We start from the raw sequence: 27,769 nt of genomic DNA on the forward strand, positions 1-27,769 counted from the left end.
AATGCTCTTAATCACTGAGCCATCCATCTTTCCAGCCCCCACTGAGCCATCTCTCCACCCCTTGAAAATAGTTAAAATCAGTGGAACAGCTTGTTTCAAGAAAAAGAAATTAGAAAGAATCTTAAAATGAAACATACTTGTTACTATTTTATACTTTATTGGAGAAGTATGGTTTCAAAAGAATGTCCCAAGTAACACCTGTGGGTCCCATCTTCCTATGCTGTCATTACAAAAGGAAATGGTTCTGATGTCAGCAACACCCTCATGCCCAGTCTCCCTGAGACCCTCAGGTGCTGGCTCTCATCTCCAGACCAAGTATAATGACCACACCTTAGGCTGAGCATCTTGAGGGTGGGTCCTTCCTCCACCCTCCACTCTGTCCCTAGTACTTAGCTCCAGAATGCCCAAGCACTCAGGAAATGGAAGAAAGAAACTATTACATCTTGGAGGTGCACACATGGTGCGGAAGGTCTGTGCTTTCATCCTGCTCTCCTGGCATCTCCTGCAGAACGCAGTGAGGACCCAGGTTCTCTCCTTCAACCTAGACTGCACGCTTCTTAGGAACTTGGACGGAGCCAAAATCTGGTGCCATAGTTTGATTTCTCTTTTTCCATTTCCAAAGAAAGAGTTGTAGTTAATTCTGATTTTCCTGCAGGCAGAGGGAAGGGGAACTTTTATGTGTGAGAAAGGATGGCACACCCCCAGCCGTCTGAGGACAGCTCTTCCCTGGAACACCTGTTTGCTCCAATTGAAGTCTGTCCAAACCGAGTCCCCAGATCAGGAGCGTCTCTTCCGATGCCCCACTATTCTACAATATTTATTCCCCACCTGTCTGAGGCCTGTGATAGCTTGGGAGTGCTCCAGCCAGGGAAAGATGTGTCTTGGCCCTGACGTGGCAATGCTACCATCAGCTAATGCTCATCCAGAATCTGGCTCCAGAGGAGCAGAAGCACAAAATTGCTCCTCTCAGTCCACCAGGCCTAGCAAAAGCCTGGAGGAGGAAGCTGTAAAAGCCTGGAGGAGGAAGCTGTAAGTACCTTTCTCCTTACATTAGCATGTTACGGACCCAGGTAATGTCTCTCACTGTGTTTGTTAGCACTGGTTAACCAGCTTCTCACTCCTGGTTCATATCCAGTATCTAGGCATTCAATGGTTGCCTGACACTAAAAGTGAGGATCGGTGAGTCAGTTTATCCAACAAGGGAACTGCTAAAATGCAGAGGGTAAAATGCAGAAAAACAAACCTTAAATGCATAATTTAACATGGAATTCAAGGCAGGAAAAAGAAATGCCTACATCAGACTCTGGTTATAATAGTGAAATAATGCTTTATTTTAAAAATTCTAGCCATTCGAAAACTGTGCATCTGAAAAGCTTATATAAAGCCTTATAAAATAGGAGACCTTTTATCTTCTCCAGATCTATGAGCTTGAAAATACTTTATCTATGCAATTTCAAGGCACATAAAAACCCCAGCAACTAAATAAAATGTTCTTTTCTCCCCTTTACACAGAAGCTTTAAAATTATCCATATAAATAGCTTGGCCTTGAGCAAACAGATTAAAAGTCTAAAGGCTGCAGCTTCAGATCATGTACACAGAAGAGAAAATGAATGTCTTTCTTTATTAGCTGGGCAAGTTTTCAACCAACTGATTTCCTATATGGACATTCAATAAAATATATTTAATTGGAATATTTGGGAAAACCAGCATTTTAAGTGATATACTTTCCAAATCAACAACATAACATAATAAAACAATCCATGGAACATGCCAGTGTTCTCTGTGTCTCCCTGTGAATCACACACGCATTACATACGGCCAATATGTAGTATTATTTCAAAGGCCAGGAAGTTTTTTTAAATATTTAAGTTTAGTTGGGCATAGGAAAATCCTTAGTATTTTTCTGACACATGGGAAGGTTTTCCTTACACTTAGAACTACTTAAGTGATTCCAAGCTCTGCTCACTTTGCCACAATTAAAGTCTTCTTAGCAAGTTAGGTTTAAGGTGAAGGTCACCCTGAAGCTCGGCATGTTAGCTTTGTGAATGCATGTTAGCTTCCTAAGGGCCCTTGGATAAGAGGAGCCGGTGTGCTTCATATGTGGATGAGAAGGGAGCTGTGAGTCTCAAGCCGCGTGGTCATCTGCTACCGCCTTCCTGAAGTCTCATTTGCTCACTCAGGGACAAAGGATATTGTCTTCCACCCATGAAATCTGTCTCTTCCTTGATCTCTCACACACCAGGTAAATTAAGTTACTATGAACTGCACCCAGGTACATCCCAAGCACATCCCATGCACATCCCGTACACATCCCACGCACATCCTATGCACACCCCATTTACACAAATCCTTGAAAGTCAGATAGTGAATTTCCTGAGGACACAGATTTGAGCAGATCTCAGGGAAAAGACCAACCTTTTCGATGAAGAAGATGCTGTCACTACTCCAGTCAACACCATGAGAACATCCTAGGCTGCTGGCCCAAGTGTTGGCCTATCTTGGTGGGAGGACTTGGATCAGACTCAGTTTTAGGTGTTGATGTCTGTAACAACTATGGTTGAATGTGTTCCCCAGAGGTCTATGAGTTGGAAGCCCACCCTCCTGTTGGTGGAATTTGTAGCTGAGGCTCTTGGGAGTTAGCAGGGATTAGGAGTCTCGAAAAGGGGCTATCATGAGGTAGCAGTGGCAGAACAGGAACCAGAGACTCAAGCTAACTCGCTTGCTCTGCCTGCTTCCTGCAGCAGGGGCCCGCACAGCAGCTGAACAGGAGCTAATGACATGCTCTTCAAACATCAGCTTCAAGACCCACAAACCAAATGTGCGTCTATACCTCATAAAATTACCCACTCTCAAATATTTGGCTCAGAATTTAAATTTAAACTATCGGCCCATTGCATTTGAATGGTCATAATGGCCCTTATGCACGTTTCCCTGATTCGACCTGATTTCACAAGCACATGCAGAGAAACAGTGAACTTTTCAGACAGGATCAACATAGTAGCTTCCCTTACACCAGCACACTTCCAAAAAGTGAGGGCATCCAAGGACTGCTTGGAACCCATTCTACAATGGTGCCTTATCCCCACACACCTTCTCTGTCTCTGTCTGTCTGTCTCTCTCAAACACACTCAAAAAAGTCCAGTCGTTCAGACTCAGGGAAGCCAGCCAAAGACAGGAAGCACTTCCTTAGGGCTTGAGACAGAGTGGGCTTTTTTTTTTCTTAACCCGGGCATGTTTGGACCTCGTTCAGATGCCTTTAACTGACTGGAGATGAACATGTCCTCAGGATTGCCCCACATCATAAAACTATTACAAAGCAGAACGCTGGGGGTTGGGGGGCTGGGGGGGGGCTGAGGGCTTAGCCCTAGGTGAAGTGTAACAGAGCACACAGCACTCTTCTCCCCCAGGGTCAAGCCAAACCTTGTTAAAATGGGCTCAAATTTACCATCCTAGCACTTTTCAATTAATATCCACCTGCCAGGTCTAAAGTTGTTATTTTTTTAAAAATAACTTTGCCAAATTAAGTCATTGTTCTTTTTTTGGAAAATCTTTTATAAAGACCATTGGGGTAAAAAAACCAAACAAACTGAACACTCCTCCTTTCCTTCAGCTGCCATCTTGTCAAGTAACATCAGAGACAATTTAAAATGAAGAATCACAACCTCAAAGTTTGTAACCTAAGAAACATTTTGATTTCATTTTTAGATATTAGATGTGTTTCTTAACAAACTGCATTGCTTTTTCTTCTTTTAGAATAGCAAAAAATTCTTTCTTAATACCCAGATGACAGAGTCTTCAGTGACCCACAGCGGTTTCTTCTTCTGGCTTCTCTGGAAACCATTTCTGGGAAGGCACATTCCCCAGCACTTAACTCTGTTTACAACAGACAAACCTGCTTGTGTGGTATAAATAGGAACTGTCTTTAAATGCTGCTGAGAAAATAAAAGGCAGCCATGAAAAGGAGCCGTTTCCTGCCCTAAAGGTGGCTTTAGGAGATCCGTAGCTACTTTAGGAACAGCAGCAAAGCATAAATAATAATTACCAATTACCACACGGTCAGATACTAATTTTATAGAAAAAAATTACATAAAGAGAAAACAAACTAGTCAGAGATGCCCTTAAAACCATCAGTGTTGGGTTCCTTTACGCTAAGATTATGAAGCCCTGCTTTGTGCTCGAGATCCTGATATATATCTATAACTCGCTCTTGTCCGTGCAGATAAACCTCGCCTTGTCTCCCCAACTGCATTTTGAAAAGCAGCCTCACAGTCTTTGACTTTTGATCTGGGAGGCAGCTAGGCTTGACCACCTGCACTGTGCACGAGCTGTTACTGAGCTGGCTTTGTGCCGTCGCACAACACAGCGACCCTTTCAGAACTGATGTGTGAATGCACTGATCTAGTGAGGGTTCACACAGAAAAACATGGTGGTGGCTGTGGAGGTGACAGTGGTGGCAGCAGAAGGGGGTGTGCGTGAAGAAGACACTCTTACCCTGGGTTTTTGAAGCTGTCCCCATCTCCAGCCATACACAAAACTCCTGATGCACAGTGGAGCAGGCAGTGGTGGGAAGGCAGGAGCCTGCAGTTGTAAGACATTGTTTGGTAATGGTGTATGTTAATAGATAGCCATTTACAGGGGGTGCGGCGGCTCCATTGCTTGTGTATAAGGGAGGCCCAGGGCGCCTTGCTCAGAGTTAACAGCTCAAGGCTGCGCACAAAGAAGGCCTTCAGTCGTGGTGACAGTGAAGTGCTCCCATGACTCTGTCGCACTGAAGAACAATACGCAAGTGGAGAGAAAGGAACGGCGTAAGAGAAAGGTAATTTAAGACACGGGTCAAATTGTGACTGACAACGAAGAAGTATAAGCTGCCTTTCTAGTCTGATGAGATAAAGGGCACACGTCCCAGTGCGTGGGTACTGTGTGCCTCTGAGCGAGCACACTTTCCTGTGGCCTAAGTACAGGAAAAATGTGGGTTTAACAACACTATACCCATGGGAACTGCTGCAGAACTTTGTAACTAGTCTCACTCATCCTTCCAAGGTGATCTGCTGAGGCCTGTCAGGGAGCACCATGGCCCAGTGTGGAGTATGAGGGAACCCCTAGACCCCAGAGGCTAGGCGTGAAGAGGCGAGGAGAAGGCCCTCTTCTAGAAAAGCCCTCCCCGTTTTCCAGCATGTGGGTACTCCCCAGTAGACATCTGGCCACCAGCGCCCACCTCTGTCCTGCACCTGGTGGAGGTCCACACTTGCTGAGTCCTGTCACTCACTGCCTTGGTGTTTTCCTCTCAATTTTATTTCCTCCCCTGATTGCTCAGCCTGGTTGTATCATACTGTGGGGAGGGAGTAGGGAACAAGCTCTAGCTGAGAACAGAGATTCAGGTGCTAATAACATACATGCAGTCATGTGATGCAAGGGAGCTCATGCTAGGGTCTAATGGGAAGGATTCAGCACGGCCACATGGCTGAGGCCTGGGGCTGCTGAGGAGAGGATGTTCCCTTGGAGAACGACAAAGGTGCTAAGATCTGTGGTTCTGTCAGCCTGCTCTTTTGGGTTCGATATCCTCAACCTTGTGTCTGTCCTCAGAACAGGATCCCCTTTTTGGAACATGACATCACATATGTGACTTATCTGACTAGAGCCTAGACAAGCCAACACGACTCCATGCCGTCACTTCAGATAAAATTAAGGAGGACACCCCAGTACCCTGCCCCTCACAAACCACATAGTGCTTTTCACTGGGTGTCACAGAGAAAATAAGGAAGGTGGCAAGACTGGGTTCCTACAGAGTGACAGACCCCCTCACAAGAAAGGCGAGAGTGGCCAGGAGCAAGGCTCAGGACTAATGGCATCATTTGAGCCTTTAGATCACAGAGTATCTGAGGTCAAATCTCTCCTTGACCTGATTGTGTGTGTGTGTGTGTGTGTGTGTGTGTGTGTGTGTGTGTGTGTATGTGTAGTCAATCGAGTCCTCATTTCTATCACTTACACTCAGAACATTTTGTACAGTATGGATGGCAAGGGCAGAGCTCTGCAAGAACAAGTGTAATAGTGTTGTAATGATGAGTCATCCACAGGAGTGAACTAGTGTAATGATGAGTCATCCACAGAATCAGGGACCTGCTGCTGGCCTGCAGGTTGGAGCTGCCAACATCTTGGAGATGACACTAAGCAGGAACACCGAGTGGACAGGTCACCAGGGCGGCAACAGTAGCGGTGGGGGGTGAGGTGACTTCCTCCAGCAGAAAACTGCTCATTGTGAATTGTGGAGGACAAATCAGCCTTGACAAAGGCATAGAGGAGTGAAAGAGGCACAGAGAACTGGGGAGGCTTCTTCCATGCAAGAGAGAAATCCTGAGTACCCTAAGGCAGTTTAGCACTGTGGCCAGCTGAGGGCCCTACAAAAAAGCTGTGGGTCCACAGAAAGAGAGAGGGCTATCAGGAAAGGAACATAGGATTTTATTTTTATTACTAGTAGTTTATAATTTTCTAAATATCTGTCAAGGTAAAATGTACACACCTAAAAAAAAAAAACCCTCTCAAATAACTCTCTGGTTTCATCGAATGCTCTCAGGGTTTTTAGTTTTATTTCTCAAGCACTGATGGTATTGGAAATACCACACATTTATTTCAACCCTTTTAAAACATAGGCACTGTTACATTGTCTTGTCTGTCACAGTCAACGAGGCAGAGGCTACATAATGCCTACTTTGCAAGTAAAGTAGGCACAGAGAAGATTCTGGCAAAAGGTTAATACTAGCAAGCAGCCAACCAAGCCCTCAGCCTAACTCTTATGCACACACCTACACAGAATGCCATTTTTAATAATTAAAACTGGGACTGTTTTTTTTCCAGTGAGGATAAGACCCCAGGTAATATAGCACTGGACACAAAAATAACATTTTCTTACCATGATGTTTGCCAAGCACTGGCGGGAGGAGGGGGTCCCCGGCGCACCTGCTACACACTGTGGGATTTTATTGGCTCCAATAATGCTCAAAAGTAGTAACCCTAAAGGCTCCCCAGGAGCACGCTAGCAAGAGACTCCTTTAGCACACGGGGCTAGAGTACGCACCATGAGCAGGGCCTAGTAGGGTTCATTCTGTGCTTTTAGTAGAACCACCAAAGATCTAAAGTGGTCGACTGCCCACCGTGAGGACACTGGTGTGCCACAGAAGAGCATGGGGACACTCAGTTACTGCAGTCACACCTGCTGATACTCACCAGCTCTCTAGCTCTCCCTCCCTCCCTCTCTCTGGGCTCTTACTATGTAGTTTTGGCTGGCCTGCACCTTGCTAAGTAAAGCATGCTGGTATCAAAGTCACAGAGGTCCAGCTGCTTCCCGTGGACTGGGATTAAAGGCCACAAGGAACGGAGGGACAGTTGTCCACATAAACTACCCAAGTGTTTATTTTTCAATTGATGCTACAAGTGTCATCACTTGGAGGATTTGTTTAGTGTGCGGTTGTTTGACAGAAGAAATGGACTCCTATAAGGTCATAGAGCAGCAGAAATCAGCATGGTGACAGCTGGTGGCTTGCTCTGACGTGGAACATGCCATCGGGGACATCCCGTAGTTTGTTCAGAGGAACCAGCTGGCCTTATGGTCTAGATCTGCTCCTTGCTGTAGTCCTTAGAGACTGTCCTCTCTCCAACTGGACAATGCCAGGTGGTTTAGAGCTAAATAGATCTCAGACATGGAATACAATACCCGGTCAGAATCACATGAGGGCTTGCTCTGTGTGAGCTAGTGAGAAGGGGCCGCCTCGGTGTCAGTAGGTGTCACCAGAGCAAGAGCCGCCCCCCCACCTAATGCCTATTCTTTGGTTGTTGTTGCTGGTCTCCTGAGGCAATGTCTTTTCCCCATAGGTTGGTCTGAAGCAATTCTGTCACCTCATGCCCTCATGCTTCCTCCAAGTAGCTGAGGCTCTAAGTGTGAATCCTGGCCCAGTGCACACAAGGTTCTTAGAAGAATCTGAATAGGGAAACAAAGTTATTCTTTAACTTGGTGGCAGCACTACCGTTTAGGCCCTGAAGAGCTTCAGAAGGCGAGCTACAAAGGGTCCTACAAGGCACTGGGAGACAGAGCTAGCTCACTGTTGAAGGACGCACTCAGAGAGTATGTGTGGTAGCCACTGTCAAAGTTTATGACAGAGAGCACATATAAAAGAAGCTCTTTCCTACTGTAACCTGGACACCAGCACAAACAGTGTAGTTGGCACATATGGTTGTAACATGTCTTCCAATTTCATGCTGAGAAAGCTCACAGACTGCTGCTACATTCTACAGGAATCTAGTATTTCTAGAAAAGATGCTAGTAATGACAAATTAGGAATTATTGTTTACTTCTTCAGAGGTGAAAGAAAACAGAATCATAACTTCCTTTCTTTTTAAATGAAAGTCTTGAAAATCTCAAATTTTATTATTAATAAATAATAATTATTGTACAAATAATTATTATATTGATCATAAATAGTAATATTAAATAATTATTATTATATAAATAGTGGTGATATGATAAGAATCCCAGTTACAGGAGGTGGTGGCACATGCCTTTAATCCCAGAACTCGGGAGACAGGTAGACAGATCTGTGAGTTCAAGGCCAGCCTGGTCTACAGAGTGAGTTACTGGACATCCAGGGCTACACAGAGACCCTGTCCCGAAGAACAACAATAAGGACTTCCAGTAAGATGCATAAAACTCTCCTGCTCGCTAGCACGCACATGGGCGTATGCACACGGGAAGAAACACTTGGGCCCTCAGTGCTACCCACACCAGAGGACAACCGAATTTTGTGAGACTCAATGAGAAATCCATTCCTCGGCTCCAGTTATCACATGAACAGCTATTTGTTTTGTGGCTATTTTCATTATTATCTGAATCCACTTTATTTAGTCTGTCTAGAGAGCCAGGAAATGAACAGTCTGTCCGAGGTAGCTTTCCATCGGTGTCAGAGAGAAGAAAAATGACTTTCCAGAAATCTGCCGTGGCTTCATTCTGATGTCACGCTTTACTATCACAATTCTGAACGGACCAATTTTCTCCCTTGTTTTCTTTCTTTGACAAGATGCTGTAGCTACATGAAAGAGAATTTCTGTTTGACTGGATCGGTTGCTATCTCACTAAACTAGACGTCAGTATTTTCTGTATAACATTGTTTGTAAAGCATTTGTAGTTTATGATTAAACAAACCTTGTTCTAGTTCCCTAATTTATATTATTCTGGTTGTTGGTGCTTCTGGAGTCCGGGGTGGAGGACAAGAGCCGTCTCTCTGAGAACTAGGTAATTTCTATAGTTTACTTTCGTGCACATATTCTCTGTACACTGAAGCACCATAAAAGCAAAGAAAGATGTGTTTGTATTTCTGGATCCCTGGGCCATGCAAACAGACGTTAAATATTTACTGAAGACATGGATAAACAGGGGAAAGGGAAAACAAAGATGGTGCAGGAGCGAGGATGAGAGGCAGGGGGTGGGGCAGGCTAGAGGCTGTGGGTCCTGTAAACTTCAGTGCTTCCTTCTTTGGTCACTCTCATAGATGTCTGAATAGACACAGTACAGACTTTGGTACAGATGCACATGAGTTCTCCTGTCATCATGACAGAATAGCCATTGCTAGGCAACCTGGCACAGATTATGGATGATGTCCTGTTGTCTCTTTTCATTGTAAAAATTTAAAAATAAAAGTTAAAACAACCAGGAATCGTTCTTTATTAGAATTCTCTGGTTCGTATTTGCTTTCAGCCACACGGGATTTATTGTATAAAATCAACGGGTTTACTCATTCATAGGTCAATGCATGACTCCAGGATATTCTGTTCCTTCACACATCTGTGAGATGAACTGTGAGACAGGGTTCAATACCAGCCTTCCCGCTCAGTCAGAAGCACCTGTTGTCACACGATGTGGCTGCACAGTGTCAGGGTGAACAAGGAGTGTCCAGTGTGGTGTCTGCCACGCCCCTCCTCAGTGCCATGTGCGCAGGGGATGGAGGGAGGACAAAGCATCAGTAAGGACCTGAGGAAAAGACTGGTGTACAAGTGAGCACTGGGCCCATATTTTGAGAGGCTTTTTGGGAAATAAGTCCCAGATAATGAAGTAGATGGCAAAATGTTTGCATCTCTTGAAGCAGAAAACCAACTATTCAACATGTGGGATAGTAATTAGAAACAAAACCCGAAGCTACCACTATGCACTTGGCTCCTAATGCCCGAGTCATAGCATTGGTTGGAGGTGCTTCTCAAGGTGTCTTGGCAGATACTACCCGTCAGCTGAGTCTAGTGACACACGGTCCTACATGCAACACCAAAGGACCTGAGGCCATCCTTGGCTCAGGCACAGCCAGTGATACCTGCCTGTGGAGTTTTATTTTGGCTCATGCTTTAGTAGTTCTCACTGGTCCCAATGCTGTGACCCTTTAATGCAGCTCCTCAAGTTGTGATGATTTCCAACCGTAAAATTATGTGCTTTTATGCCTCATAACTGTGATTTTGCTACTGTTATGAATTCTAGTGTGATTATCTGATATGTGGGATACTTGATATGTGACCCTCAAAGGGGTCACGACTGAGAGGTTGAGGACACATGGCCCTAGACACACCCTAAAAGAAGATGGTACTGCAGAGCTGCATTTGCCTCCTGAGGGAAGCCCTCAGAGATGGCCGCCTGCAGGAAGCCACCTTGGGGGTGTGATTTCCCTCCAGAAAGCCCAGAGGCTGTAGAAGTTGTGTTCCCGCCCTCTCTAAATGACTTGCAAATGTATTCAAACACCATATGAAAGGATGCCCTGTGGAGACAACTGTCTGCAGTGTCCTGTACCAAGGGTGAGGCACATCAAGCAGAAACATGGGCAGAACCACTGGGTTTAGAAAGCCATAAATCCTTATTTGAATCTGCCAACCTGAAAGCCATGAAGAGCCAGAATAAACTATTTTTCCTAAATGCTACATCTGATTAAGCCATACCATGAAGTGACAGCTGAACTTTAACATTAATATGATATTATTTAAATAACCACATGATTTTTTTTTTACACTGAGAATGATGAATGATTTCTGGACAGCTCAATCGACAAAAAGCAGGAGGACTCTTTAATGAGATTTGACAAAATGGAGACACATGCAGAAGGCTCGTTACAGCTCATATCGCAGGGGCCTCCCAGAGAAGCAGGAGGCACAGCCCTCCTTTTTATTGTCTTTAGGCACTGATGCATTCCTTCAGTTGCTAGTGTTCTCTTGGACTCAGAGTCTTAGGTCAGTTATGCACTGCTCTTAAAGCAGAGAGAGGCCCTGCAGGGTTTGTTTCTGAGTTGGGAAGGTGCCTCCAGGGAAGGGGCAGGGTGGGAAGAAGAAGCTTGGCTGGAAACATGCTGGGAACTGTGGCTTCACCACTGATGGGGTCATGGAGAAATCCCATCAGCCCCCACAAGCAGCAATTATACATTTACTTGTTCTTACACAGAAAACCTTTAGCACTGCAAACAGCTTTAGTATATTCCTACACATGGACGTTCAAGCAGAGAGGCCTTGAGCCGTGTTAAAGAGCTGTCAGAAAAGCAGAGTGTGCTCTTCCTTGGCTCACTCTCAGCACCTCCTTGTTCATCGGGACACTTACAGTTCCACACTCACATGACCATGGTGAACAATCCTTTTACCTTTTAGAGCACTGGTGTAAAATATGTATAGAACAGACTTAGAATATAAGCTGACTTTATTCATTTACCTTTCTAAATTCTTCCCAGTATTTTCTACCAATCAAAGCTTAGCCACACATGCAAGTACTTCAAATATTTGTCGTGGGCACATATGGATTCAGATTACACTGATGCCTGTGACATTCTTATCAACGTTAAGTGTCTACCTGAGTCACACTGTTTCCCAAGCAACCCTCTTCTCAGCAATGAAGCAAGACGCCAGGGAGCAGAACCCGTACCCAGCGCTCTCCGGATGATGGCAGGCCTGCACTCCCTCAGTCAGAAGTGAGAGGAAAGTCAGTATGCTCTTGCCATGGGCCTTCCTCAGGCTATAGAAAAATGCTTCTTGTCTAACCCTAATTCTTTCCATAGCTTGAGGTAGGCCCCCCAGCTCAAGTCTTGTCTCTAATCTGAGTAACCCATAATATGTCTCTGACAAAAAAGGGTTAACATCAGTGCTCTGTTATTTCCAAAGGGTGTTTGTTGACCCAGCCTAGGAGGGAAAGGCAGAATCCCAGCAGCCTATAAAATACTCAGTCCCAAGGGGAGGAAAACACAGTTAAAAAGAGAGAAAAAGAGAAGATCACTCCCTACCTGGCTCTTACCTTCGCAACATCCCAGTCAGAATCCGGGAGCTCTTCCCCAGGTTTGCATCTGTTTCCCGGAGCTACAAGGGAAAAGCAGGGTAGAAGCAAAGGATAATGGAACCGGGTGGTTCCAGAGCATCCGCTGAAGGATAACTGAGTTCCACGGGAGAAGAGCCAAGCGGTAAGATGCCATGCACAGGCACAGACTTTCAACTCCCGAGATTAGAGAACTCCATGAGGGTCCCCAGAGCTTGAGGATGGATACTTGAACCAGACAGAAAATGCATGCCTCCCACACAGATAGGGCTTAAAATTCCTGCGGTAATTAACATTTAATGTATGAGTATGCCCAGTCTTAAAAATGTTAACGGGAATGAAATGAAGCCAAGGAAGGTGAAGGTCAGTATTTTCACAATCTTTGTTCTGAAAGATTGATACACTCCAAAATCTCCCTCAGTGGCCTTCTTTTCTTAGTCATGGAGTTAATTAAATATTTACTCGGGGGCATTCTGAGATGAGGAGAGAGCTGGCTACTTTCCCCTTCATCTCAAACCCTTGCTTTCTCTTCCTGCACATGGCCACCCACCCTACCCTCACACACATCCTCCCGGCTGTGCTCCCACTAGCCGTGTCCGTCCCTGTGATGTCTTTTCATTTATGCACGTGTGTGAAGGAATGACTCATACTTACTCGTTCACGTGCCCGCTGTATCTTTTCTCTGTCATGACTCAGGTTTTCCAACATCTCTTGGCCAATTTGCTCTGTGGATAAGAAATGAAAATGTAATGAACAGTATCTTGGGGTGCATGAAGAACTCTTGATATTCCCAAGATCAAAGAGGTGTGCCTTACATACCAGATAAGTTTAATTATTGAATTAAAAAATACAGTATCTGATAAATTTCCGGTCTTGCAATGTCTGGATGCAATTTAAAAATCCAACAGACTGCAGCCAACATGGCATCAGTGACTTGGGGTGATGTGACCTGTCCAAGGTCCTTCCAGGAAATTCCTAGCAAGGTGGAGGGCCTAGGTGTAACGATGAATTACTTCATCACTGTGGAGCACAGCCTTCGATTTTACACTGAGGTCCCGCCCTCTCTTATGGCACTGTTTACCTATGTAAGTCAGTGTCCATTTACAACAACCGTGATGCTTTCATTTGCTTGGCTCTTGGCAGTCTCTCCTATGGCTGCAGACATTTTACAAGACACTAAGTAAGACCCGATCTTGTGAATATACAGTTGCTCTGAATGATATTTTCCCCCAGCTCCATTCATCATTGCCAGGAGGTACCTATCTATCTTACGAAGAAAGAAACTTGACTTGCCTTTGTTGGGATTGGGTACCATAAAAATGGACAGATGCATTGCTGCACACATACCTGTCACACCCTCACAGCCTGACAATGCCTTTCTAGCCCATCATTTTCCACATAACATATTTCTTCCGTGATAGATTTCAACGCTTGGCCATTGCTCTCAAACAGTTTATTTATAAAGTACGGCTGTGTAACACACAGGGCTCCTAGCAGACATATGACCAAAGTAAGGATGGAGTAGGAGGCAACCGAAATTGAGCATCCTTCATACTGCTTCTGTATTGAAACTATCAGAAATACCCAACTCTGCCATAGGTCTTCTATCACTTTAAATTCCTATAATCATTAAAAATATAACAATTGTAATTAATTTATAACAAGACTTTAAAACATGTATGAGCACCACAAGTCATTATTTCAAGAAAACACTATTACTTCCTATCAGAACAGACCGCATAACGATACATGATTTCAAACAAATGGAAGAGATTACTGATACTGTATCTAATATCTTGTCAGTATTCATGGAAGAAATGAAGAAATTAAAGTATGAGATAAAGAGATGAAGTACCAACCAGGTCTGAGGTTCCTGCTCAGCCCTGGGGACGGCAAGGCTGGAGAGCGGGCATAAGAGCCCTGAGCCTGTCAGTTTCTCCAGGGGAAACCTCCCCTCAGATCCGATCTATATCCTTTACTCAAGGAATCAATGAACTAAGAGGTCAGGAGTCAGGCTGGTCCTGGAGTCCTAAGCCACCCAGAGACTCCTTGCTTCCTGGGTGGGATGTGACTTGGCTAACAAGTATTAACCCCCTCTGGCAAGGAAGGAGAGTCTTGCAAAACCATGGCTCTGGTCATCTTTGTTGGGGACAAAGTCCATATTTCTTGGCTGTTACCTTATATTTTAAGACATCAGTAAAGAAAACCCCAGGCGGGTTGATTAGAAATGATCAGTCTTATGGACAAAACAGATACCAACAGAGTAAAACGTTAGTGTCAAACCAGGCAAATTGGAGATTGCTTTCAATACAGTCATTTGTCAGCATGAGATATTTAGGGAAATTATAAGACAGTTAATTTGATTTTTCTTGAGTAATTTAAGATAAAAGCACTCATCAACAACACTAGTAAAGCATTCAAGAGGGTTGAAGAGATTGCTCAGTGGTTAGGGCATGGTTTGCTCTTCCAGGAGGTCAGTTTCCAGCACCCACATGGCAGCTTACAGCTGTCTATTTGTAACTTGTCCCATAGATATGAGGACACCAGGCATGTGATGCACAGACATGCATACGGACAGAATACCTGCACACATAAAATAAAGCTAATAAATATTATTTGAAAGGAAGAATTCAAGCACACAGACCTGAAACCATGGCAACTGTGGGGTGCCACGACTATATTCCTTAGTTCCTTAAACTGCCTTGAGGTCTCTGATAGGAACAGCTGCAATGCACTTGCGGTGCAGCCTGAGACAGGCACACTTCATAAATAGCATCTTTCTGACCATTAACCATCTCGAGGTTAGGAAACAATGGGGAGCACACAATAGGACTGATTTCTATGTCACAGCTCTGGGTGGCAGCACGGGGTGATAAATGAGTTCCTGGAAGGAAGACTTCCTTCCTGTCCTTCCATCCTCCCCCCACCCCTCCCCCGCAGAGGTCTTGGGGCTGATCCCGGGAACACAGCACTCAGACACGTAAAATGAATTGCTTTTACAATTACACAGAATCAGTCATGGAGTCAGTCCACAGCCCTTTTATTTATAAGGTGCACACTTGCAAGGAGTCTTTGGTAGCACTGCACTTCCTCTTTATCCTTTTTCACAGAGTGTACAAAAGACAGTCAATGCTTTCCTGTCTCTGATGGGAAGGAAGAAGGAAACAGATAACCACAAATCTAGCAAGACACTTCCTGTAGGACCAGCCTGGCATCTCCATGTGGATAAGATCTGGGCCAAGCAGTACCTATCTCAGAGAGCATCAGGTCTCTCCATTCATAAAGTAATAATGACGTTTGACAAGCTGTGTGCATCTATCGTAAGGCAAACACAGGAAGCCTTTAAAAGCAACTAGATCTGAACTTCAGAAATGAACGCATTAAAATATTCCCTGTGAACAGTTAGATGTGACTCAAGTTTACATCAGGCTACAAATGTAGCTGGAGAAAGTGGTGCCTCAGATCTAATTCAGCACAAAATGTTCCATTTGATACATTCAAAATATATATTTTTAAATTTCAGCCATTATGCTATGAGCTGTACACTCTTCAGAAGGTACTGATTATTCCCAAGCACAGCTGTATTTAACTTTCTTTTTACAACCTTTGTTAAGGATGTGGTTTCCAGAAAATTATTTTTAAAAGTGAAGGAAGCCAGTTAAGTCTTCTTTAAATTGCCAAGAGGAGACAAGGTTATTTCCTGACACTTGAGAGCTCCATTAGCTATCTAGGAGCACCGAGAGCCGTCCACAGTGCCTGCTTACATCTGTGGGCATGCACGTACGGAAACTCGCAGCAGAGCTGTCTGACAGCTATTGTGAAACATGTGTTTCAAGGGTTGTAGAGAACAACTGCACAGATGGTGAACACATATGATGTTTACCCACAATCTCAATTTGGGACAGGTGACTGGCAAACTTCTGGCCACTGAGTCTGACATGAGGAAGAAGGCATGCTGTTTTGGAAAGCTGTAGTTAGAGGGGTGAACACAGCCTTCCAGACCTGTCTCCCAGCCACTGTCCTTGGACAATGGGTCTGGTCCTGTGCCCCAGACTTAAGGTCTGCACTCAGTACTGAAGACCCCCTGGAGTTCCTGACCCAGGGAAGGTGGTTTACCACAGAGAGGTTTTTGTTTGTTGGTTGGTTGGTTTGGTTTTCTTTTGTTTTGCATCTCTCTTCTCTTGAGAATTACGACTTTGAGAGGCTTTTGTTTCTACTGTGATGGAGGAAGTACCTGAATTCAGGACAGAAACAAGGAAAACCAGACACAAGAATTGCAACAAGTGCAGGAGATGCAGAAAAGCTCTGATGAGTTCTAGAGACCCAAGTCCTGAACAGGAGAGACTGTGAGCAACTCCTCTCTGGGGTAAGTGCTTAGACTGAGTACTGCCTGCTATGGCCAGGAGGGAAAGCAGGCAGATCACGCGGCCAAATAGACATTCAGAGCATAGTCAGTATAGCTGAGCATGACACAAGTTCAAGCTGCTTGACCTGATAGTTTCCCTTCAATACCCATATGCACCAGGAAAGAGGCAAAGAAGGAAGGCCGGACTGGGAGAGAATGCTCACATACGCTTGTACTATTAGAGGCAAGTCTGTCTCAGCCACAACACACATGAAACTACAGATTAACCCATGTTCAGATCAAAGGCCAAGCATGTATTTGTTGTTTTCAATTTTGAGGCAGAGTCACGGTATGTAGTTTAGGGTGGCCTCGAACTACAATCTGAGCCCGAGGGCTGTGATCACATGTGTACACCGCCATGCCTGGACAGCTTCTTCTCCTCTCTCTTCAAGCAGCATTAGCAGCACAGGTTCCGAATGCAGCGGCCACAGATAAGCCTGCCTGAGGAGAGTTTCAGCTCAGCCTGGCTTCTGGAAGACTCTGGCTGCGCCACGGCCCAGGCATAGCACAGTGTGATGCTGTTGGAAGCAAACACACCCAGCAGTTCATACACAAGAATCCACACGGCTCCATGTGCAAGACATACAAAAGGAAGGGAAAAAAAGACCGAATAGTTAAGAGAAAATGTCATGGATACAAGCACGCCAACAGACCGTCCGTCGGTCGGAGGTGATCGAAGATGAAATGGGTTTTCAGGAGATAAGAGGAAACGCTAAGGGGCAGAATGGATGTGAAGAGACAGCTTATGAGGTTAACTGAGTAGGAAGGAAGAATCTTAACTATAGGTTACCAGAACGATCCAAACTGGGTGAGCGAAGTTACTTAAAACACACAGCTCAGCATCCATAGAGGAGGCCTCTATGCTCATCATTAGATGGCCCTTCAGACACAGACATTAGAGAAAATGAAAGGGATTAACAGCCCAAACTTCCCAACTTGCATTTTTAAAAATCAACTAAAGATCAAAGAAGTTGAACTAATTAGAGGAAAATAAATTCATGGAAACTATAACTAGTTGTAGTCAAAGTTACTCAAAACTAAAGGGAAATAAAAATATCTAAAGGGAACACGCATGCAAGCATGTGTTGTATGTGCACTAACACACACACACACATGCATGAACATTCTGGAGACCACCCAGGAGGATGGTTAATTCTTTCATTTCATAAAAAATGAAGAAGACAGAACAACATTCCAAAGTCTGAAATAGGAGAAAACAACAAAACCCCAAACACCTAGTAGGTCTTCATCCAGCACCAATACCCTTCAAACACACAGTGAGGCATGTGTGCATGGAACAAGAGGTCAGCTTCAGTGTCCTCCTCAGGTGTTCTCCATCCTACTTTTGAGATGGTGTGGGTGGGGCACTGACCCTGGGGCTTGAGAGTCCCTGGACCCTCCCGTGTTCCCCTCCCCAGCAACATTACAGGTGCCTGTCACAATGGCTATTCCGATGTGGGTCTGGGGATCTCATCTCGGGTCCTTATGCTCATACAGTAAACGTCACTAACTCTGTCCCTCACTCCTGCATCCTTCCTTCCCACCAAACCTCTCTCCCTTCTTTAAAGACGGGGTCTCACTGTATAGCCCTGGCTATCCTGGAACTTGACTTGCCCACTTCTGCCCTTTGCAAAGAAACTGAATTTTCTGACAACTGAGTAAGTTGGGATTTTTACCCCAGTAGCAAGTTATGGAAATTGTTAGACAGTTCTTCAGGCTGAACAAAAGTGATACCAGATGGAAACTAGGGCGTGCATGAGCACCAGAGAACGTAAGTCCATCTATAAACAGAAAATATTTTCCCATTAGGGCGTGCATGAGCACCAGAGAGAATAAGTCCACCTATAAACAGAAAATATTTTCCCATTATGCTCCTCTAAAATAATGGGCTGCTGAAAATAAAGTTAGAGCATAAAAGCATAGGTAGAGGCAATACACACAGCGCCAAGTAGGTAAGATAGAGGGACAGGGAGAGAGGCAGAGGGACACTCAGGTTCTGAACCTGAAGATGAAAAGTACTCAGAGTTGCATTTGTATAGATCTTGAACCTGCAGCCCCTTTCTAGTCATCAGTCCCTTAGATGATACAGTGTGGCAACCACCCACAAAGCATCTAAATGATACAATGTGACAACCACCCCACACTGCACTCAAATGATACAGTGTGACAACCACCCTTATAGCTACAAGTCAGACAGAGATGACCAGAAGTAGAGAGAGGGTGTGCACAGGTCACAGGTGAGCACCGAACCACAGTCTACATGCCACTTGAATACCCCATAGATACTGAGTATCTGTGAGGGGTGCTGGAGGACAAAAGAAGGGCTGCCCGTACTGCCCACAAGCTCTTTGGTTATATATTGAATCTAATTTAGGGATGGAAATTGTGATTCTTGTGCTTCTTAATCTAAGACAGAAGAACTGAAAAGGCTGATAGGGTGATATAAATTGATTAAATTAAATAAAATATTCAGTTCCTCAGCAGCATTATTCATGCTTCAAGTGCTCAGAGGCTATTTGTGCAGTGACGTGTGGTACTGGATGGTTACGGCACCGACAGGCCTTCTCCAGACTGACCGAGCTCTGCCTGTTGGCTTTAACACCCATTCCAAAAGAAGGGTTTCTCTTGGGTTAACTTTAGAGAAACACTTGTTTGAGAATAGTTTCCTGTGAAGTAAAATGGGGTCAGACTGCATGATCTAACTCTGAAACAGTAGGCTAGAACAGCTCCAGACACAGGCACTGTTTCTTGGTACAGTGCATATGCAACAGAACAAGCTTCAAGTCAGGGCCATGGATGCATAGCAAACCACTCTCTCTCTCTCTCTCTGTGTGTGTGTGTGTTCGTTCATGTGCGTACTCGCACACAGACTTTTAAGGGAATTGTTTGAACATTCCGTCTACAGCAGCTGAGAGTGTATTCTACTTTGCTTTGTCATGATCACGTCTATCATTAAGCAATTAAAAAAATCATTAGTGTTACTTTTATCAAAGTCATAGTAGCAGAACTTCCCCTTAGTTACTGGTTTCCTGCAGATAATTAACAGATACTATTCCCAGGGCCCAGAGACATCAGTCAGTGGGGCTGTCCTCCCAATAACTATACACTGGAATGAGCAGGTACTATGTAAATTGAGGTTGTTAAACAAAAGCAACAATGTTAATTACAGCTCCATTCAAAAATGAGAGTGAATGGGCTCTATTCTGTGAACCAAGAGCAGGACAGCAGGAAGGACACTCCTTCTTGCAATTCAATAAAGAACATAAAAGGCAAGATGAGGACAGAAAACCTGAATGGGAAGCTGTCAAAACATTCCAAAGGCTCATGCGTGGAATTCACCCAACATGTGTTTACTTAACGTGTTCACTGTCATCCAGCCTTCTAGGGTGAATGAATTACTCATTCTAAAAACAAAAAAGAAAAAAAAAAAAAACATCTAACAAACCCCAATAGAACAAAACAAAACAAAACCCCCTAAAGTGCTGCAAAAGTACCTGACAATTGACTGCAAAGTAATTAGAAGGCTTTTTAGAGATCACTGTGGGCTGAGTCAATCACTTCCTGTGCTCCAGTGACCCCCGGAACACATTTCTGCCACTGCTTCTGTCTGACTTTAACTGTCTGCTTACTTAAGAACTCACTGCCTGGCCAGCACGCATTTTCTTTCTAAATCAAATGCCGTTTTAAGCATTTTCAACTGGTTGGTGGCAACAACAACAGATTAAAAATACATCTCTCTTTCAGTGTGCACGTGTGTGTGTGTGTGTGTGTGTGTGTGTGTGCGCGAGCGCGCGCGCGTGCGTGCTCGTGTGTGAGTCTATATGTATGAATGAGCATACACATCCCACATCCCACAACAGGTACATAGCGGTCGGAGGACGACCTCTGGCATCAGCTTTCCCCTTCCATTTTGCTTGAAACAGGGTCTCTTTTCTGTCATCGTGTCAATCAAGATAGCTAGCTGAGAGCTGGAGGGTTTTCCTGTCTTGCTTCCCATCTCACCCTAGGAATGCTGGGACTAGTGAGGCTCACAGCTCTTCCTGGCTTTCTGTGGGTCCTGGAGATCTGAACAAGTCAACATCTCAGTGCTCTGCCCACTAAGCTATCTCTCCCAGGCCTTCGACTAAAATTGTAATGGCAGAGTTCATAGGGGAAAAAGGCTTCCAGCTTCTTTGGAAACACAAACTCTCAGGTAACACTGAGTTGTTACTCACAGACCCAAGCTAGGACTGAGCAGTGGCGCCGGACAGAGGAGTCTGGCCAGGTCCAGCCTGCCACCTCCTCCCCATCCCACTCCCTTCTGGATCTGGAGCTTGTGCCATTTCCTGATGTCCCTGAATGTCCTCAGAGACAACGCCCCATCTTACTCCTCTCAGGTGTGAGTGGTACCACAGGAGCCAGGCCAAGGCATGCAGGTGTAAATTGTAAATTTGGAATATATCCAAGTTGTCTTCTATACACTTATAACAGAAACACAAATATTTTAGAAAAAGAAAGTAGAGCCTTATCAAGTGTATTTTGTGTGAACACCTTTTCCCCTTCTGTTGCCCTTTAAGTTGGACACAGTCCAGTTTGTCTCTAATTCTGTTTGTTGTCTCTATTGTGAACGTCACAGCCAAGGGTTCACTGCCACCATCAGGATTTCAAGACCCGTCTCTCCATTTCCTTCTGAGAGTTTTATAGTTTAGTTCTTTTAAAAAATATGTTTATTTTTGTTTTGTGTGCACTGTTTTGCCTGCATGTATGTGTGAGGGTATCAGATCTTGGAGTTACAGACAGTTGTAAGCTGCCATTTGGGTACTGGGATTTGAACCTGGGTCCTCTGGAAGAGAAATCAGTGTTCTTAACTGCTGAGCTGTCTCTCATAGTTAGTTCTTATATCATATGTTTTGACCCATGTTGACTTCACATGGTGTGAGGTAAGGAGGTCACAGGTACATTTTTGATTATACAAAAATTTACTGCTCAACTGGAAGTTACCTTTATATAACACGTATCTAGACACTGGCATACATGCATGTATCTCTATTTACCATGGAAACTGATAGTTTTAGAATATGGTTTTCATTTTTTATTCCAACTGGACAAATGCCTACGTAGATTTAGAAGTTAGAATATACACAGAAAGTTTGCAGCTATGTAGACTGAAGTGAGAGAAGGAAGCATGTGTAGATTAGACAAATGGGAAAGTTATCAAGCCCGAGGAAATGGGCAGTGATTCAGCCGAAAGCACATCTTATATATCAATGCTAATATTAATATATGTTATGTATTAATGTTGCTGAACTCCCATATTAAGAAACTCAAAGCATTGGCTTACAGGATGATAAACACTGAAGAAGCACCAGCCAGGACATCATATCAGACAGAAGAGGAAACGATGGAAGTGAGAAGTCTGGACTTCAACGTGACTCGCAAATCAGACAAATGATCAGTGTTTGAAAACAAAAATTAAGGGAATGAGTCATTTTCTTTAACTTTCTATCAAAGTATTACTGCTTCTGACAATAAAGTTACCAAATACATAACCATACAAGCTATTGCTCTTGATTCCAAATGCCTGGCAGACATCACCAATCAGTCACAGTACCCTGGAACAACTCCTTAAAATGCTTTAGACAACTGACTTCAATTGACCACAGTTGTCCTCGGGGAGAGGGCCTCTCTGCTGGTCTGGATCTATAGTACCAGGTACTTTTTTCTCAGTTGACAACAGGAACTTGACAATTGCTAATCTTACCAACACTTCACTTCTTAGCTTCCAAGGAATGTCTTCATTTCGGATTTTCTGCATCTATTTGCTTTTAAAGTCTGACAAGGATGGAGTGTGAGGGTCACAGAAAAGGGCCTCATCTGGTATTGTGCAGCTACATCACCTGTGAGCCACTGCTGATATGAGAATCTCACAGTAGGGGACTAAACCAGGCATCCTGAGCAGTGGGGTAACTTCCGGTAAACCATGTTAAACTCTTTGCTGTGACCTACTTCCAGTCTTTGGTCTGGAAGATTTACGTAAGAGCTTAAGAAATGGGCTGGGTCAAGGCTCAGTGCCCGCTATTGGAGCAAGAGGAATGGAGTTCAAATCCCCAGCACACATATAAGGGCAGGTGTGCAGTCCTGACCTGCAGCCTTGGCATGGATGTGGGTGCAGAGCTGGTCTGTGGAGACAAGCGGGTCCCTAGAGCTCTGAGGAAGTCAACCACATTTTGATTGTTCACCTCCAGCCTCCAAATGTGCTTATGTGTGCACCCCCCCATGTGCAGTGAAAAAGTTAACTTTAGGAATGAGATTCTTAGGTTGTCTCATTCAAAGCTACCTCTGTACCACCCTTTTCTGAGTAAAAACGGCGTTTGCTGACGTGAGGAATAATATAGTTTGTATTATTGGACAATGTGAGCTACAGAATCCAACACACATTCTGGCGGAAGAGTTTAGTCCTTAGCTGTCCAGGGCTCCTCTTCATACAGCTAGCCCCAGCATCTTTCCTGCTAAGGAACGTAGATGTGTTCACTGCACCCATCCAAAGTCACGCTAACTCTCTTGTAATCTCAAGATTACATATCATGCATAGATCCACCAAAGAACCAAAGTGTCCAGACAGGAAAAACGAAACCATACTCTGGGCTCCATATCAACAGTTTCTAACTTGGTAGGTTTGGAGTGAGGCTCGAGATGCTGTATCTCTACCAAATGCACATTCATTTGCTCACTGCTGCTCCCTGGGTTAGATCTGAAAACCACTGTTCTGGTTGGCCACCTAAGGCTATAAAGCCACACACACACACACACACACACACACACACACACACACACACACACACACACACACACACACAAAGAGAGAGAGAGAGAGAGACAGAGAGAGACAGACAGACAGACAGACAGACACAGAGAGAAAGATAGGTTGACTAATTTTAGTTTTGCATAACACTATATGGCAGAATAATCTTACGTTTTAGGCACTGAAAGTCTGAGAGGTTTCTGAGAGTTAAAAATTAACACAATTCAGGCCTGTGAGGTGGCTCACTTGCTGCCAAACCCCTGTAACTCGTGGTGGGAGGAGAGAACTGACTTACACAACTTGTCCTCTGATCTCCACTCACATGCCAGGCACCCCAAAACCCCCGTATCTAGAAATTATTAACAAAATACAAGACACAGGGAACAGTGAGGGGAGGGTGGCTGAAGGCACACTTTCACAGTGTTTAACGGTTGTGTGAGGGACCATCAGTTCTCAGCTTCAGAGGTACAGACGGCAAGAGCTCTCACCTGAGCCTGGGCCACTGTCTTCTCTACCCAACTCAAGAGAGACCAGGAGCTCAAGATTCCCCCAAAGTAATGCTGCCCCATCACATTAAAGGAGGGCCGGGTAATCACAAGGAGACTCTAGCTGGTCAGATGGCTGGTGACATCAGGTGATGCTCACTGAACAATCTTGTTGCTCTGAGAACTGAACTAGCATTTCCTCAGGCCTGTCCCTGAGAATGCAGTTGGAAGCTCTTGGTATGTCCCGGGGAGCTTGCTCCTGTTTTCCCTTCTTAGCAATCACTGGGATATGAGGGTGACAGGGGGAGTTAGAATGTTGAAGGAAACAACGCCAATATTGTTTCTAAATATAACAGAGAATTTACTGGACCGCAGCGGTGAGGCTATACAGTGACATTATTGGCATAGTTCTTAGAAGAACTTTTAATTATATTTGAATAGGCTCCATCAGGAAGCAGTAAATTCAAGCCTTTTACTGGACTTCTACACAAAAGTCTGAACAAGTTGAGATGGGACTTCCTAGGGAAAGGAAAGGTACCCAGGTTTAAGTAAGCCCTTCGGGGGGGGGGGGTATGAGTTCATTCATTTAATGTATATGCAATAAAGGTTTACTGTTTATAGGCTGTGCAGAGAACACTGTAAGAGCAGCTCATTTCCCTTCAGATTATTCGTACTTTAATGCCAATGGTTACTTACCATCTGCTTCGCTTCATTCCATGGCGCTGAGTCTTCATAGCCCATAGGAAGACTACTAGTAACCTGCTTACAGACAAGGGACGCTGAGGCTCAGGAAGGCTAAGTGACTTTCCCAAGGTTGGGCAGTATTCCAAGCCCATGACAGAGCTCTACGCAGAAAGATGGTTCTGGAAAATGGCAATCACTATACTTTCCATAGCCAAGTGACGGCCGCCCAGGTAGAATCCGACCCAGCAATTTGGAGCTACACTTTAGACAAACAAGTAAGAGAACAGGAAGCTCAGGAAAGCATGGGTATTTAAAGGCTGTGGACCACATAACTTGTACAGAAGTATAAGGTAAAGTGGGGGAAATCTCTTCTGCCTGGAAGAAAGTGAGGTGAGCAACCTAAGCCACTGGCTGGTTGTCCTTTCTCCTGCCATACTCACACACTGCTGAGAGGAAGAACAGAGACCAGGAGGACAGAACTGTATGCGTCTTCACAGAGTCGGGGAGGGGTGACAAGCTTCAGTTTCTCTATCCTAAGTATACACTACCCAGACACACTCCAACAGCCTTTGTTTCTTGTTTACAGAATTGTTTTTTCTTTTGTCTAGCTTAATTAGAGATTCCTCATCACAAAAAAGTTGTTTCACACAAAGCTACTCTCAGAGGTCTGTGTCACGTTGTGGTGATAGTAAAGACATTGGAAACACAAGATGTTTCCTTGGGAGACGCAGTGATGGACACAGTGGATGTTTAGTAGATGTTGCTGAGGTAGGATTTGGCTACATAGACCAGGCTAGGCACAAACTCATGTCCTGCTGCCCAGATGCTAGGTGTTTATACTAACTTTTGTCTTCCTGGAGGGTCCATCCTTCAAGGAAACAAGATAAATCATTGTCCAAAGCCCACTAATTCCCTCCATGTTACTCAGCTTTCTGCCCCTATACTTGGACACTAGACATAATTAACTCACACCGAGAAAAAGTTTGTCTCCTTTACTGTTTAGTGTTTCCAGACTGTGACCAGGTGGAACCTGTCATTTGTTTCTCAGGTGAAGAACATATATGGAGCAAACTGTTTGCCCCTTGGGTAGGACATCCATCCAAGCCTTCTAGCAGAAACTACTTTGCAAAGATTCTACTACCAAATTTCAGGAGTTATCATTATTCATTATATTATTATTATTATTATTATTATTATTATTATTATTGAAATTTTAGTTCCATCCAAAGGAACTGTGGCTCAATACTGTGACTATTCCATTAAGAGGGATGAGGCCCACCTCCTTCCTATCCAGTTTAAGGTACCGGGGTACTCTATATCCCATATACATAGGTACATATGTATATGTATATGTGTATGTAGCCAAACCTTCATCCCTAACTGCCTAACTTAAGCATCAGGGAGGCAGAGGCCATGACGGCTGCTCACTCGCCCTGGAGCCCAGGAGCAGCCTGAACCCAGCTGAATACAGCAGCTCACCTGGTCTCACCGAAGTACTTAAAACTGCTCAACACTGAGAATGAAAGAAATCTTATAAAACAAGGACTGAAACAGCCCCGTTCAATCCATCCAAGCAGCTAGCCATATACACACACCAGAATGACATGAACTGTACGTTAGAGAGGTTGGCCTCACAGAAACATGAGCAATATCATCTATGTATCGAATGCAAGCAAACCTCAGCAAACAGTAAGCCATTTTAAGATGAGAACAATTCACTGAGGAGGCATGCTTCCTGTAAAGGCATATGGCATTTCCTGTTGCAGCCATATTTAAATCCAGGCAGGCGGCACTGGGAGAGGTCATAAGTTGCATCTGAGGTCTCTTCTTGCAATGAGAGTGGCAGTCACCGAACTAATCATACACAAGAAATAGCACCATAACCCACTTCAAATCATAGGTACCAGTTCAGTTTTGAGGCTGCCTCACCTTGAGAACCCAGACAAAAACAACGAAGAATGCAAACTTCCTTTTTTTTAAACACACACACACACACACACACACACACACACACACACACACACACAAACAGAAGCTCAGGAAGCTGGTGAACAGCTCAGAAGCCCCGAGACTGGCTGTGTGCAGCATTCTTTGAATACGAATTAGCAGTGGGTAATGGCAGCATATTTATGAGGCCTCTTGCCGGGTCCTTTCCTCCTGTGAATGCTGTATAATTCATTGCATGCGCCCTGACCCCAGTGCGCTCCTGTTCTGACAAATCATACTTGATTAAGACAAATCTTTATTAGTTAGCTAGTCAACTTCCCCATTTATCACTGGCAAATCCATTCTCTTTCAGGTGCAGGGAAAGTGACGGAAACCTTCACAAACAGCAGCAGCACCGCCTCAGACAGCTACATAAGAATGGTGTATTTCTCACAGCAAAACAGCCACAAGCTTCAGAGTCTTAGGAGATGATTAAACAAAGAATTCAATAGGGACACAGTGCACACCCTGAGACTAGAACCTGCTACACATTTCGCTCAAGCCAAGAAACTACTAATTGGGCAATCTATTTCAGGATTTTTATCTTCTACTAAAGCCAAATGCTATATGTTCTTTAAAAACTGTCTTATAAAGCTGGAGGCTCAAAATGGTGAAGCAATGAAGGTAAAAAGGCTTCCTACTGCACAGAAAGCTGTGGTCCTCGCCCAAAAAATAACAACAGCAAAACTCTTTTTAATGCAGAACAGAAGACGGACGGATAAACACAAAATTATCACTGACTCTTTGTTTAGAAGGGTGGGACATGTACGTACTTTGAACTGTCTGCTTCACTCTTGTGACTTTCAGTGTTGTTCGCTCTAAATGACTCAATGGTTTTAGAACAGCTGATCCTTTCTTGGGTGTCTGGTGATCCCAGAACTTCTCTCAGAACTCCAGCAAAGAAGCCATCCATCACAAAGCTGTATACTATGTCCCAGGACTGACACTCAACACAGAAAACTGTGTTCTTTCAACAAGTTTCAGAAACTCTCTGGTCTCAGGGAGGTGGCTGAACATAGGCATTACCTTGCTTTTCTATGAGAGAATGAATGAAATGTTCATGTCAGACTTTAGTCTCTTGAAATTTTACTCTTGGACTTCATGTCAGTGTAAG

The 27,769-nt window shown here is 44.3% G+C and overlaps 1 protein-coding gene across 2 annotated transcripts in view; it reads right to left on the reverse strand.

Annotated features, from left to right (window-relative positions):
* VTI1A (vesicle transport through interaction with t-SNAREs 1A) overlaps window positions 1-27,769 on the reverse strand; it is a 282,397-nt gene that overhangs the window by 102,811 nt on the left and 151,817 nt on the right. For both annotated transcript variants that reach the window (XM_080913583.1, XM_080913582.1), the window contains 2 exons: window positions 12,969-13,039; window positions 12,297-12,358 (listed from right to left, as the gene is read on the reverse strand). In XM_080913583.1, coding sequence (XP_080769709.1) covers window positions 12,297-12,358; window positions 12,969-13,039 — 133 coding nt within the window. The remainder of the gene's footprint in view (window positions 1-12,296; window positions 12,359-12,968; window positions 13,040-27,769) is intronic.

Source organism: Micromys minutus, assembly GCF_963924665.1.
Source record: "Micromys minutus genome assembly, chromosome: 2".
NCBI lineage: Eukaryota > Metazoa > Chordata > Mammalia > Rodentia > Muridae > Micromys > Micromys minutus.